General features: G+C 47.1%; 1 protein-coding gene across 1 annotated transcript; it reads left to right on the top strand.

Moving 5' to 3' along the window:
* Positions 1-286: 286 nt before the first annotated feature.
* axin2 (axin 2 (conductin, axil)) lies at positions 287-14,936 on the top strand. Its single transcript, XM_060901354.1, has 11 exons — positions 287-764; positions 1,943-2,831; positions 4,956-5,096; positions 7,290-7,392; positions 8,675-8,815; positions 8,963-9,390; positions 9,534-9,701; positions 9,794-10,006; positions 10,089-10,184; positions 10,487-10,645; positions 12,713-14,936. Exons 2-11 carry the CDS (start codon positions 2,035-2,037, stop codon positions 12,837-12,839), a joined length of 2,373 nt encoding a protein of 790 aa, XP_060757337.1. The 5' UTR covers positions 287-764; positions 1,943-2,034; the 3' UTR covers positions 12,840-14,936.
* The last annotated feature ends 342 nt before the right edge of the window (positions 14,937-15,278 follow it).

Below are 15,278 nucleotides of genomic sequence, written 5' to 3'. Positions count from 1 at the left end.
AAATAAAATAAAGCAATATTCAGGGTTGTAGTGAATTTATTTTCCAGCCTCTTTCTGCAAAAGTTTGAGTACCGCTGCTTTAAACGACCGTGTTCCATGTTGCGGTGCATTTCGGCAGGGAATGGGTTAAAGTAAACTTGTGTGCTTTGAAAGTGTGTGTAGCAACAGAAGGATCGCAGGGATGTAACGCTATTGGGGCGGCAGATCACTTACTCCTGACGTTCCAAAGCCTCGGGGAGTTGGCGCAAGATCGCTCGCCTTTGATAAGGTCCTTGCAACTTGGTAGCAACTTTTGTTTTGCGAAAAGTTTCTGAGAGCGAACTAAACGTCAAGTTAAAATCTGTGTATGCGCGTTTTTACTTTCTCTATGGGTTCTGTATACATTTGGTGCATTTGCTCTGTCGCTCTGACGCGTCTACTTTTTTTCCTCTTTTCCAACAGGCGCATTTGTTTCTATGTACCTTTCGGGACCAGGCTGTCGGCTTCTGACTTTGATGTCCGCTCTTAAACCCTGAGCCCAGTACATATTGGAATAGCCTACAGGAGATGTGCTGTGCGGCATGGCTGCGTGAAACACTAGAGGAAAAACGCGGAGAGAAAATCGCTTTTAAATTTCCTTTCTGCGACTAGAACAAAAGAACAGATCGGAAACACGAGAGGAGAGGAGAGGAGCGCCGCTGTACTGGATAATAGTGGACTATTTTTTTTTTCGGACTCGTGGAAAGCGCTGGAGTTTGTGGGGGAACAGAACTCATGGGTCGATGGTAAGTTCCGTGCTCTTCTCCTCGCTTTGGCCCCACAGGGCCGCTTTGATGTGCGCTTCAGTCGCTTTGAAGTAACGTGGCTGCGTCCAATCCAGTGCTTTTTACTTGAGAGAAAGCTGAGAGACTCATTTCTCCATTTTATACCTGGTTTTAAAGCCATTTTAGCAAGAGTCGACTCGAATACATTTTTTTTTTTTTGCTGTTCATTATCCCGGTGTGTGTGTGTGTGTATGGAATTTCGCCCCCTGAGATGTGAGACTTTCCTGTGGACTTTATGAAAGTGGGTTGAAGTTGTTGTTATTATTATTATTGTGCTCTGCGGTTTCTTTAAAGTTGCAAAAAAGAAAGGAAAAAAGCAGGCTGGAGTTAAAGCTGCTAAGATTGCGCTCTAACCCGAACACTGTGCGTCTGTGTTCGTGCACTAATTCACTGGGATTGTGCTTGTGTGTGTCCAGGAGCCCAGTCAGTCTAAGTGTTATTTTCGGTTGGGTTTTGTTTGTGTTGTACGAGTAGTGTTCTTGTTGGGTTTAAACCCGTCGGAAACACGTTACCGTGTTGGTTCTGCTCAGGGACTCGGGGTTCCTGATGACACTGTAACGCTGTTCAGGGGACATTATTTCCGCAAGAACAGGCTGCTGCAAAGTGCCATGGTTTCAAACTGTTCATAGAGCCGTGGTATAGTGTGCCTTGGAGATGTGTTTTGATTCATGCAAATATTAAAAAGAAAGTGTGTTAAGGATTCGAGAAATTCAAGCCTGAGAAATCTTCCAGCTGGCAGGAGGAGAGAAGGTCAACAAGTTTGGGTTGGGATCTGTTTTTGATCGTAAGTTACTTAAACGAAGGCGTTAATGTGATGATACAGTGCCCCTCTCTCTCTCTCTCTCTCACACACACACCCTCTAGATATAAAGGCTAAGTTGTAACGTGTTCAGAGAGCGATTTAGCTGCTGCGCTGTGTTTATAGTAATTAACTGTAACGTCAGCTCGAGGTTAATTAGTGAGTGATTATAGCACAACTCGGAAAGTGGTGCTGAAATAAGATTTGTGAGAATGGTACGCTTTTCTCCTTCCTGAGAAGATCGTGTGTGTGTGTGCGTGTGTGTGCGCGCTCTGCTCTGCCTTTGAAGTTTGGGGCGGATCTGCTTTTGATTAGATCAATACTTTGTGTGTGTTTTCAGAGAGAAGCCGGACAGAGGTGCTCCCCTGCTAACTTCAAGCGAGAGTTGGAGGGAGATTAGAGCCGAGCTCAGGAGCCACAAGCCGTGCAGCCATGAACGGGGCGCTTTCGGAGCCGGTGGCCACGAGCTTCCGAGAAGATGCTCCGCGTCCGCCCGTGCCGGGCCAAGAAGGAGAAGCCAAAAGCCGCAAACTGCCAAGCAGAATGGCCGCGCTGAGAGGCAAGGAAACGGCCAAATCGACGCGTCGGGACGAGGAAGGCCTGGGAGAGCCAGAAGGCAGCGCTTCACCAGACTCGCCGCTCGCGCGCTGGACCAAGTCTCTGCACTCGCTGCTAGGCGACCAGGACGGCGCGCGCCTTTTCCGGGTTTTTCTGGAGCGCGAGCGGTGCGCCGACGCGCTCGATTTCTGGTTCGCGTGTAACGGCTTCCGCCAAATGGACCTCAAGGACGGAAAGACACTGCGCGTCGCGAAAGCCATTTACAAGCGCTACGTGGAAGCCGACGGCGTTGTTGGACGGCGCTTAAAGCCGGCAACCAAGACTTTTATCCGGGACAATGTGAAGCGACAGCAGATTGACTCGGCCATGTTCGACCAGGCGCAGACTGAGATCCAGAGCAGCATGGAGGAGAACGCGTACCAGACGTTCTTGCAGTCCGACATATACCTCGAGTACGTGCGCAGCGGCGGTGAAAACCCCACTCACAGCAGCCCCGGTGCGCTCGGGAGTCTAAAGCTCGTGTGCGGCTACTTACCCACTCTAAACGAAGAGGAGGAATGGAGTTGTAATGACTTTAAAGCTAAAGCCCTGGCTGTGGTCGGACTGTCGGCGAAAGCGCTGCGGTCTGCTCCTGCTCTCAGGACCGTGGACGTGCTGGAGAAAAACTACAGGTGAGACTTTCCCAAAGTTTCTCTTTCCTCAGCAACAGCAGTCGGAGAATAAAGTTTGCTAGCAGTTTTTTTTTTTTTTTTATTAACTATTAAGAGGTTGTTTTTTTTCCCCTCAGACTGTTTTCATTAGCATTAGCTTCTCCTCAGGAGTGAAACGCGCGCGCTTGCTCGCGCACTCTGCTGGCGCGTGCTCGCTTCCGGTGCTTTGAAAGCGCGCCGCTGATGGATGGAGCTTCAGAGCAAATCCGCCTCCGGACATCAAAGGGTTGGAGCCGATTGTGTCATTCGTTCCAAATATGAAGAATCCTAACAAGTCGAATGCTTTGTTAGTGATTAGTCAGTGTTAGGTTTAAGTAATGAGCACTTGTCTTGCACGGCTGTAGCTATCCTCTACGGACAGTTTAACTTCCCCTGTGGGATGCTTGAAAAGCCCAGTGACCTATTAAACTTTTAATTGAAAGTCTGGAATCTGTTATTACACTGTAATTAAGAGTTGGTTCTTGTGCGCTATGATTAACATTAACATTTCGCCCGAGCAGCGCTAATTAGCACAACCTCTGTGTGTAAAGTCTGGCCTGGTTTAGCATTGTAAATGAGCAAAGGTGCCAGACTAATGTTTATCCACTAATAGCTCTGCTAGGAGGGGAATCTCGAGTAAGTTTTCATCTCATCTCATCTCATCTCATCTCATCTCATCTCATCTCATCTCATCTCATCTCAATCGCCCCTTCGCTGAGGGTCATGTAGATAAGCTCCAGGCGTTTTGGAATACTGATAAGACAAAGTTAGATGGGGGGGGGAATCCACATTTTTTTCCACAGATTTGAAATCTTTATTAAGATGGCCTTGGTCTTTCTCTTTCTTTTTCTCGGCATCTGCATCTGGGCTGTTTTCATCCGAGCCATGTGGAACTCATTTCTCACTTCCTCTCTTATTCTCTGTCTCTCTCCGTCGGCCCTCGAACTCAAGTTATTTGCGGAAAAAAACAAGCCGCAGCAACTCGCTTGCTGAGCCAGTTGCCATCATCATCATCATCGTCGTTTCTGTTTCTGATTTTTCATCCTCGATCCAATGATTTCACTTCCCTCTCCACTTTTATCTGCCAAAGACAAGGGGGGGGAAAATCCCACGGAAGGAGCCCGAGCATACTTTCTAAGCGGAAAAGAAGATGAGAAAGGGACGAGAAGGAGAAAGGGGGGGTTCCTCATGAAAGAACGGATGAATGAAAGGGTGAGGCGGCAGGGAGGGGAAAATGCAAGCCCAGCTGTGCTAAATACCTGACTCTTTGCAAGAGCCTCCAAAGGTCAGGTCTGACTTGGGGCCTCTGTCCGCAGTCATGCTGTTTAACTCCTCGCAGCCCTCCTGCCAGTAGGCATTCTCATAAAGGAGGCCCTCCTTTCCCCTTCCTCACTTCCTCCTTTCTTTCCACTCGCTCATGGTCTCTTACTCACTACAAGTTCTTAGATCTGTCTCTTTCGCTGTTTCTGTTTGCCTCTCCCTTGAGTTTTGTGCGCTCCCTCCATTTCTCTCACCGTCTCCCTGTCCTTTTTTTGGTTTTCTTCTCAGAGTAAGCACAGGCTCTCTTCCTGTCCTTCAGGGAAACAAGAATGTGTCACAGCAGGATAGAGGAATGGGGAGGGAGGGAGGGAAGGACGGACTAGGTGGGTATTTGGAAGAAGTATGCCACAATGTTGGAAGGAGATGAGAGAAAGAAATGACAAGAGGAGGAATACCATTTAAGAAAACAGATCGATGGAGATTCTTCTAAGGCAGCAGGTCCAAGTGGTTGACTGCCACAAAAGCCGCAAAGCTCGTATTTCTGAGGACGTACACACCATATAGCTTATAAAACTGCATTACAGGGCTTACTATAACCCAGCTCACTCATGCATAAGGGTTTGGTGTGGAGTGCACATGAAAGGCAAAGAAACCCCGCGAGCTGACTTCATGGCCCCCAACCCCTGATGCCTTTCTTCACAGAGGCACGACTTGCTGGGAAGTTTATTTATATAGCAATTGAATCCAAAGACATCCATCCTCAAATAAACTGACAATCCTAGAAGGTTGGAATAGCGTACCACACTGGAACAGGAACTTATTAACACGCCCTTTGTGTCTGTCCAGGTCATATAGGCGCTGCGATCCTGCCAACCCGTACCATGTGGCCTCTGGCTGCAGTTTCGCCCCCACCACCAGTGCCAACGACAGCGAGATCTCCAGCGACGCCATGACCGACGACTCCATGTCAATGACTGACAGCAGTGTGTAAGTCTGCTTTGTGTCTTTGTAAATAGTCGCAAGAAAACAGTGCACAACATACAAAACAACACCAGACACTGTGAGCGATGTTTGCTTTCAGTTGTGACAGAATAAGAACATGGCCTGTCTATTTTGGTGATGTATTGTTTGAAGGTGGTAAAGAAGAGATAATGCTCCGCTTGGCAGTTGGCTCTTTAGATGTTTATTAATAGGAATGTGCAGAGTCTCCGATGCGTTGGTGTACCGTAGCAAAGGGATTTGGCTCTGGCGTTTCGGCTTTGGAAAAGACTCCATTGCACCCCGTCTTTGGGAAATACAGCACGCTCAAATAATACCAGTGTCTGCAAACTCGGCCACAGGAAGCAGCGCTTTTATTATTCCCTCCCCCTCTTCCGATCGCTTTGAGTTCATCAGGGGTTTTCTTCCTGCTCAAAGAGACCTCACTTGTTGTGCTTTGCTAAAACCAAGTGGCCACCATTATTTCTTGTCCACGCCCATCCCTATTGTCTCCTGGCCTGAAAGAGAAGCAGAGAGAGAGAGAGAGAGAGAGAGAGCTGGCCATGTGGACCGTAAGATGCTCATTGAGACGAGCTGGCAGCAAATGAAAGCAAGTTGGGCTTGTTTGCATGGCGTGGGTTTCTTGATCAGCCCTGGCACGGAGGCATCCAGATGAGATGCTAGCCATTTCTGGAGCACGAGAGCACGTCACCTGGGAGACTCTGAGTTTAGGGCGACCTCCACTACCTTTTCAGCCCTAAACTCCAACCTCATCCGTACGCACCCGAAGCTCGGCGCACCCCACCCCCCATGCGTGCTTGCCAATAGGAGCCAATTGTGCGCGCGCATAGTTAAGTGCAGGGAGTGAGGAATAAAGTGCATGGTGGATGAAAGGCTTAAGCGAATCGCTTTCAGCCCATTGTTAAGGAAGGCGAGCTTAGGGGGATAAGAGGGTGGCTGGCTGCTTTGAAAATTACTTGCCCAAGTGAATAGGCGATCCCCATAAAGCTAGGCCAATGAAAGAGGCCAGCTTCTGTTCCCCTGATGCCTCAAAGAGCCGGCCAACACACAGCTTGTGGGAGTGTGTATGTGTGAGTGTGAGAAGGCCAGGCCGATTAAACTCGGAAGATTAATATTTTGGCAGGGGTCATAGTGCAAGCTTGGTTGCGTTTCTTTGTGGTATGATGTGTAGAATTTTTTAAACTAGTGTTTGGAGTTCACAACTAACCTCTTTCTAGCTTTAATTTGACTTGTTGTTGTTTTGTGCAGCACGGAGTTGTGTTGAAATACTTCTACACCCTGGTTCACACCGCCACGTCCTAATCAGCTTCGATGGAAATCGCAAATATTTGTTCAGTAGCTAATTTTAAAGCCGATAATAAGCCATATCTTCTCTTCTTTCATCCTTATTCATCTTTCCCCGCAATCTTGCTCACTACTCGCTATTGTGCTCTTTCATCACTGCGGGTTAGGCAAGCAGGCGGCGAAATGCAGCCGTCTGTTTGTTTGGGGACTGTGTTGATCGCAATAGTTCATTTTTTATTTCAGTTAAAAGGCACGGCAAATCTGAATCTCATTTCTAGATTATGAGAGAGCGAGGGAGCATGGGAAGAATGTGTGTGTGTGTAGGGGGGTGCTTATATCTTATTTATGGATTTGCTTGGACACTAGGGAATGCTTCTGCGCCGACTTCAAACATTACCTTATCTTACAAACCAGCCTTTTGATGTTGCCGAGATCAGAGGCTGACTGCAGCGCTGCTTGCCAAATGAAGATTGGAGCTCTGGCTTTGTGCACATGACTGTGAGCTTTCAAAGCCACGCTGGAGACAGCATTCAGGGCTAGGTCAGACATTTCCAAGTGGGCAAGAAAAAAAGCTCAAGCTGAGGAAAGTGTCCAAGCTTTAAAAAAAAAACAAAAAGTTTTATGAGAGAGAAAAGACAGTGCTTGGAGAGCGGAAGCATTCGACGGGGGTGCTGTATAATCATCGATGACATATGTTGCTTTTTGTTCATGCCAGTTAAGCTTGTGGTTAAACTAGTATCGCTACGTCAGTGTCATTCCGGGTGTTCAGGAGTTAGGAAGCCCCAGATTCCTTCACTGAATCCTTTGAGGCTAGCCTGGCGCAATGTGTCGAACTTACATTGCAGTAAACGGGGTGTATGTGTGTTATTTGTGCTCATTCGCTCTGTCTCCTGGCAGTGACGGGATCCCGCCGTACAAACTGGGCAGCAAGAAGCAGCTTCAGAGAGAGATGCATCGGAACATGAGAATGAATGGCCAGGTCTCACTACCTGCCTTTCCTGTAAGTTCCCTCTTCTGTATATTAACACACACACACACACACACACACACACACACACAGAAACCTCAACAGCTGATTAAAATGAAATCTTCAGGACCTCTTTGTACTAGTTTTTGGAAACAGCCACACTTTCTTTTTTCTTTTTAAAGACAGCGACTCTCAAAGCAGTCGTGTAGCAAGTTGATGTAAATAAGGTGTTTCTAAATGAGCCTGTTTTTATCCCGGGGCACCAAAATCTACTCCCTTGCTTTGATCACTAGATGAATGGAACCAGTTTGGAGAAAAGTGACAGCATCCAGCAGCGCTGCACTAACACAACCCCCCCAACACGCACACACACTTCTTTTCCCTCAATGGGGAGTGTGAGACAGAGGACGCTCCTGGTGTTGTCTTGTCTCTGTGCTGACCGAGCAGCTTTGAGAAGTGCCTTGTCTTACGAGCAAAGAAAGTCTGACCGGTTCGAACAAACTTGAAAGTTGTGTACGTGCTCTGCGCATAATACACGAGGTGATCTATGTCTTTGCAATCTGCAACTTTTCCATTCTCCTTGTTCCTGAAGAAAGATTATCCTCTGGTTTGGGTGTGATAGGTCCGTGGCGTTACCAACACGTCTCCTCGGAGTAATTAGAGGAACAAATAAAAGCACACCAGTACAAAAATAACCAACGTAAATGAATAGATATGTGGGTACATGTCCACATATACGCCCACCTGAACACATAATGTGGCTACTGTAGCTCAGAAGTGCCCAGCATGTGGTGGGCAAATAAATTACCTTGGCCTCTCTGATCTCCCTCTGTTTGACCCCACACTATCTCCCCCCACTGCCTCCCCACTCATCTCCACATCTTCCTTTCCCTTCTTTTAATCCTTTCCTTTTTTCTGTTTTTCCACCTCTCTCTCTCTCTCTCTCTCTCCCTCCTCTCCTGTTGATATGTGACTTTTATTCCTGGATGTAAAGCCACTGTCGCTCCCAGCCCTGGTGTGCGTTTGATATTTGCCAAAGCTTCTTTGAAGTGGCTTGGTGGCACTACAGAGAGAGCAAGCTGAGGCTCCTCAGAGTGTGACCAACTGCTCACACCAGCGGTGAAAGGCGCAGTGTGTGTATGGAAAAGGCACTCAGGTAGAGGGCAGCTGTGTGAATCAAGCCTCTCTCTTTGTTGCTTCTGGTTTAATATGTGTCACTGGCACAACCTCATTCATCTGCGGTGTTGCCAAAAGCAATTGCATGGTTGTAACGACACAAATAAAGCAATAACAGCTGTATTTTTGTCACATGTAGAGGCCGCGGCGGCCACCAAAGGACATGACCCCGATGGAGCCAGCAGCGTTCGCCGCTCAGCTCATCGCCAGACTCGAAAGGCTGAAGAGAGAACGGGAGACGATGAGCTCACTGGAGGAGAGACTGCAGCAGATCCAGGAGGTCAGTGTGCAGTGGCGTCTCACCTCCCATACCAGTTATAGGTTCCACAATTGATGTTCTCATGCGTATGAAAGTTTATTGGCGGTTTTGCTATTTGACTGCAGGCCAACTGGACTTGTCTAACACCGTATTTATGACTTGATGCAGGAGGAAGAGCGTGATGAGTCGGAGATCGCGTCTTCCTCGCAGCGCCGCTCGAGCGACGACGACCCACAGGCCATCCTAGATGAGCATCTTTCACGCGTTCTCAGGACACCTGGTTGCCAGTCGCCCGGAGTAGCACGCCACTCACCTCGCTCACGCTCACCCGAACCCCGGCCTATGACCAGGCCCGTGGGTGGCACCGTGCCTCTGCCTGCCTACCCGTCTGGACAAACGTTTGTCTCCAAGCACGTCCATCACCACTACATCCATCACCATTCGGTGCCCAAGAGCAAGGAACAGATCGAGGCCGAGGCAGCACGGCGGGTGCAGGGCATGTGTCCGACCGTGCCCGAGTGCTGTCCGTCGCCATACACACGCAACCGCAGCCTGGGCCCTGAACATGGAAACAGCATCGGCGATGGCAGCCAAGGGTGAGTCGTCCTTTGGGTTTCGACTATGTCCTTTAGTACTCAGAGTAGCAGCTGACGGGACATTATTCCCGCTTCTGCGGTGCACGATGGTTGTATGTAAATATCACCTCTAAATACCTCCTTTCTCCTCTGTTCTCCTCCAGATGTTCAAGTGCTTTACCCAAGCGTCTCTGTAGGTCAGGTGAAGAGGTGAGCAGCGAGAGTGCAGATAGTGCCACCCTCCAGCTGCCCACTGATAGCGCTGACCGCTCACAGAATGTCTGGCAGTGGATCCTGGAGAGCGATCGCCAGGCCAGGCACAGGCCACACAGGTAAGTAAGCATGCCACCCTCAAAATCCACTTGACCCATCCAGGCTTGTCTTTAGTGATGATAATATAATAACATCCACCTGATGCCCACAGCACTCAGAGCACGAGGAAGCTCTACGGCTCCGAGTCAGCACGCACCCACACTTGGGGCGGGGCAGGCATTTCTGGGCACCTGCGCACCCACCAGCCTGCTCATCCGTTCATCCAGGACCCAGCCATGCCCCCTCTACCTCCACCCAACACCCTGGCACAGCTGGAGGAAGCGCGCCGACGGCTGGAAGAGGTTTCCAAACCCACAAAACAGAGGTGAGGCTCTTTCTCGCAAACCGTCATATTTCTGGCCCTGATACGCACGTATCATATCTTCATTCTCAATTTCTATCATCAGGCATACAACACAAGGCCTTCAAAGAGAAAAGAGCCATGCCGTGCCTGTTCAGACTGGAGCTGCATCTCTCCAGAGCCAGGCTCTTCAAACAGAGCAGTAAGTATTCTGGAAATGTGTGTGGAATGTGATCATCGAGCCCGTTTTTTTTTAAATCTATCATGCTACAATGCACACCAAGAAAGCCTGTTGTTGTGAGCTTGTTACAGCTCGCGTCTTTTCCTTCTCAAGTGAAATGGTTCATTTTATCAGTGTTTGGTCTGAAAATTAGAGTATTAAAAGACATATCCTGAACGTCGGACGTTTTGCTCAGCTATGGCAGCGTGATTCATGTCGGGAACGTTAGTGCACTTACGTCGTCTCTCACACTCCTCCTTCATCTCCTCCGTCTTTCCCCACAGCCCAAAAGAGCCAAAGAAGCCTCCTGGCAGCCATGCCAATGAAACTGTGGTCACATACTTCTTCTGTGGTGAGGAGATCCCCTACCGGCGCATGATGAAGACACACAGCCTCACCCTAGGCCACTTCAAAGAGCAGCTCCGCAAGAAAGGCAACTACAGGTACACACTCGCTCCTTCTCCCGGGTCTTGATGACTCGATACGATTGGTGAATTTGAGCCACCCAAAAACTAGTAGGCCATGTGTTTCCTTTGTACGTAATTGAAGGTAACGGAGAAGAAAGGCACCCTTGAAAGGTTTCAGGGAGCTTGAAGTGGTTCATGCTCAAGCTAGACGCTCAAAGAACAGCCTCTGCTGTTGTGTGTAAGAGGAGAATGTTTACTGCTGCCTGTTTACTGGAGTTGGTGGTAGGAAGGGAAGGGAAGAGAAGGGGAGGGGGGATGCAGTGGGTGTACAGAAAAGGAAAGAGGGAATTTTAACTGGAGCCATTTGGTCACATCTGGTATTGATTTCTTCGTAAGGCACACTTAATAAGCATGTCTTTGAAGCCCAGGTCTTTCATTTCATGCACTAAGACTCGTGTAAATTCTTCAGCGATTGTATCAAGCTCCATTGCTTTCATGCACTGGATGTGCGTTTACATAAGCTATCGATTTTTTTTTTTTTTGCATTGACACCAAAGGACAGATTTGTTTTTGTCCTGTTCTAGTTGCATGTCAGTTGACTCTTCAAATAGCCCACTCAAAATAAAAACCAAGCGTTTCCTGCAAGAAGCATGTACGCGCTTAATTACAGTTTTTATCGGCTGAGTCAGTGTCCCAGGTGTAATACGTAGTCCTCTTCCTGAACTAAAGCTCTCCTACCTTGCACATTCTTTGTATTTTTTTTTTTTTTCAAGGCCAACTGATTTTTTTTTTTTTTTTTTTCAAAGCTGATGGTTTTAATAGCAGAAAATGTGTGGAGCTGGGACATGGCAGCATTTCAACAAAGAACAGTACTTGCCAGCACTGCCAGACGATATTGGTGCCAGATGTTGCTCAGAGAAGAATCTTGCCACATAAAATGTGTTCCAATGGAAAGACTTCTCTCTCTTGCGCTCTTTTCCCCACTTCTTCCTCTTTTTTTTCATGCAAGTAAGGGCTGTTCTTCTTGCGCTGTCCAACCTGAGCATCGCACAAAGACGATCGGAAAAATAACGATGCTTCTTGTTTCGAGAAACTTTCCTGTACGGCAAACACATCCCACTTTGTTTTTATTACCATACCATAGCTTCTGCCAACTGTTTGCTGGAAGTCGCACGCCCCCAACCCCATCCATCCTTGTTTTATGTGCATTGTTTTTATGACTTGGTGGAGTCCACTCATAAAACGAAAAGTTAGCTCTTGGAATTCGAGTGCGCACCACAGCGCACGTTTGTTAGCGAATGGGGGCATTTTCCATTACAGAGCTAATTATTTGGAACAACCACCCCTTGCTTCGCTCCTCTCTTTCTCCCCTGCTTCCGTTCGAAGGAGGGTCGGGTCGGGAATGGAGCATGTGACCTCCTCATGGGGATGATACGATCCCCTCACCCCAGGTCACAGCACTATCAACCTGAGAGCCATCTTCTCTATTAACCAAGAATGAGGAGAAAGCAAGAGCCTGTGTCTACGCGCGTGTGTGTGTGTGTGTGTGGTGATATGCAGACTTGCTGGCACCCAAAATATCAACCTTTGTGAAAGAAGCCCTTCATTTGACAGCAGCCCCAATTAGACACCATTAGACAGGAGCACTGGCGACAAGCAAGAGAGAGGAGGGACGTCAGGATTTAAGCCGCCCTCTAATTTAGAGCAAAGCCCCCTTTTTTTTTGCTCATACAACAATGCAAGAACCAAGACGAGAGTCACAGGGGGTGTTTTAATTACCCTTCAGGCCTTTTAAGCCATACCTCTTCCTTGAAAGATCAGAAGCATCTTTCTTGCTTCTTTAGAGTAACATCGAAAGTTGGAAGGCATAGAGCTTCTTTTTGACCTCTGTATGTCAACGCGCTACCAGTGGCTGCTTGCCTCGAGCCTCTTGTCAGTAGCTCATTTCCAAGACTCCCTGCTGACTCGGGCAAATAATTGCAAACGAACTCGAGACCTGAGGCGAGGGGGTAGGGTGCAGGCCATCCCGCTGAAAAATGATTTAAGGGCAGATGTTTCAATGATACAGCACTAACCCTTAATGTGCCACTTCTCTCTGCACAGGTACTACTTCAAGAAGGCCAGCGACGAGTTTGAGTGCGGAGCCGTGTTCGAGGAAGTGTGGGACGACGGCACCGTCCTTCCCATGTACGAGGGCAAAATCCTGGGAAAAGTGGAACGAACAGACTAAAAACAAAAAAAGCTCCTCATGTGAACACATGAACAATCCTCTAACTTGCCACTCGAGGCCAACAAGCGAAGAAACGGACTTCTACATAGACCTGTATTTTCAAAGATAAAGAAATTTTAATATATCCACACACACACAAAAAAAAAAACTCTTTTTTTTTTTTTTGTTTTGGCTCATCAAGCTATTGAAGGAATACTAGCCAATGAAGTATACCAACTGGTGGAGGACTCCAGCAAAGCAGCCTGGGAGATCAGGCACCTTAACTATCATTCGTCACGGTCAAGAGACGTTATGAGTATACCACTGTCTGAAGATGCGGGTGACTGTATGTGGTTTTGGATTTTATTTTTTTTTGAGGGATCACTACAGAGCCGGTGCATCCCGCACCATGGACTGCTGACCAAGATTTAGTTGTGTTAATTGCAGGTGTTTGTGTGTGCGTGAATGTGTGAGTGTGTGTATACAGAGGTATGTGCACGTTATATTGTGCTTTTGTAACAAGTAAAAGAATATTAATATTTATTAAAACTGTCATGTCCCTCCTGCCCCATGTCCAGCTTAATGGACAAGCTGCTTAGTTGAATTGGGAGATATTTTTTTTCCAATGTAACACATGCATGGTCATAATGCTCGAGTCCCCCCTTATAATTAAACGCTAGGAGTCTCTAAGGGTGTTTTCACACCTGGTCCCCTTTAAAGGAACCAGACTCAGTCCTCTTTAAGTGGACCAAAAAGTGGACCAACAGAAAAAGAACTCAGTTCTTTTTGTGTTCACACTGTGAATTTATTACAAAGAGGACTGGGTTCTCTTTCTGGTCCAGTTAAGCTTTGATGGGGCCTCAGTCCTCTTTCTGTTCACACCAGGTCCTCTAGAGCCCTCAGACCCCCAGTGCACGGAATTCTGGGTAATTTTCTCTTGAATCAAAATGTCTGCTGCCATGCTTGCCCTGCTGTATTCTTTGATCAAAATAGTGCGGATTAAGGAAAATAAATGTATTCCAGCAGCTGTGGTAAGTTCCAAAAGGAAGTTGAGTTTCCCTGCTACAGTCACGTGACCAACTACGGCAAACGAAGAAGGTTAAACTACAGTGAAAAAGGCGAAGTGAACCCGGTGCGCTTTTTGTTCATAATGCGCAGATTAGGCGAACCGTACCGTTGATTTTTAGCGAACCGTACTGAGACCACCTCCTGAGGTGGTCTCAGTTCGGTTCGCTTTAAAGGGGTCTGGGTACGGTTGGAGTGTTCACATATGCGCAAAAAATGCTGAGTCATCAATCTGAGTTCGGTTAGATGGCTGAAAGGGACCAAGTGTGAAAACACCCTAATGCTGTCCAATGAGGAGATCACTTCCACTCTGGGACCACCCAAGTTTTCTCAAAACCCTCTCTGGTGATTCGCTATTTGCTCTGCATCCAGGGCTCTTGTCCCATTTCGCATCATAGTGCCTTTGATTTTTTTGAGCCCAGGAATTACACAGGATCAAACCACCTTGGCAAAGAGCCTTGAGCATTATTGTAAAACAAGAACCAAAAAAAAAAACACATGTACATCCTGATATTATTATCCAGCAACGCTGATGTCTTAATCCCACTGAACAAAAATTGTGGCCTTTCTTCATTTCAGCACCATTGAAATAGAAACAAGCAGGACGTTGAGAAGTTCTGGTGGACCCAGTGTGGAAGTTCTCTCCAAAGTGGTGAGTGTGTACCGAGTTACAGAGAAGTACAGAGCTCCTGGACAGGGTGTAGTTGTGCATTGGCATCAGCAGAGGAGGAGAGACGAATGTCAGTGTTTTAGACTGCAGTACCTGTGCCTACATGGATACCATGCCGTGTGCTGCCCTGCTTCAGGGTGTAATATTCCCTTGCTTTTCCAAAGGGGTTTATGTTGCAAAGATTTTTTTTAATGCTATGGATATCTTGTTATCTATTCTGTTTTTTTTTTTTGTTGTTGTTGTTGTTGTTGTGTTTTTTCTGTTCCACATAAATGTAAATTATGCATTATATAGAGCATCATTTTAAAGATGACTTGGTACTTTAATTATTGTAATTATGAAGAGATGTAGCCTTTATTAAATGTTTATATTTTTCAAATGAATCCTCTTTGTGGTTGCCTATTTACTTTGCATATTCAGAAACGAGAAGCAGTCCAAATATGAGCTGATGGTACTGGGGTTCTAGGTCAAGTCAAACCTGACACTATTTAAATAATATTGGCTGGCTTTGAGTGGTATATCAGATATATTCCATTCGGCTAGCATGATATTGAACGAGTCGAAGACGAATAGCCGAATGGAATATATCTGATAGACCACGAAAAAAGCCAGCCAATATTCTTAATTTTATACATGCACATTCCTCTTGGGTGTTCAATGCGTCTTTCTTTCTCTTTCAAAATTCTCTCAAAATCTTCTGTATATAACCAAGCAAATCTGGTGAC

Source organism: Neoarius graeffei, chromosome 20 (assembly GCF_027579695.1).
Source record: "Neoarius graeffei isolate fNeoGra1 chromosome 20, fNeoGra1.pri, whole genome shotgun sequence".
In the NCBI taxonomy this organism is placed as follows: Eukaryota; Metazoa; Chordata; class Actinopteri; order Siluriformes; family Ariidae; genus Neoarius; species Neoarius graeffei.
This window is presented reverse-complemented; position numbering and strand designations above follow the sequence as displayed.

Bases quoted from the DNA above. Each gene is read 5' to 3' on its own strand.
- axin2 (XM_060901354.1), top strand. From the start codon at position 2,035: ATGAACGGGGCGCTTTCGGAGCCGGTGGCCACGAGCTTCCGAGAAGAT. The intron at 2,832-4,955 runs GTGAGACTTTCC...GTGTCTGTCCAG, and splicing joins GTGCTGGAGAAAAACTACAG to GTCATATAGGCGCTGCGATC. The intron at 9,702-9,793 runs GTAAGTAAGCAT...TGATGCCCACAG, and splicing joins GCCAGGCACAGGCCACACAG to CACTCAGAGCACGAGGAAGC.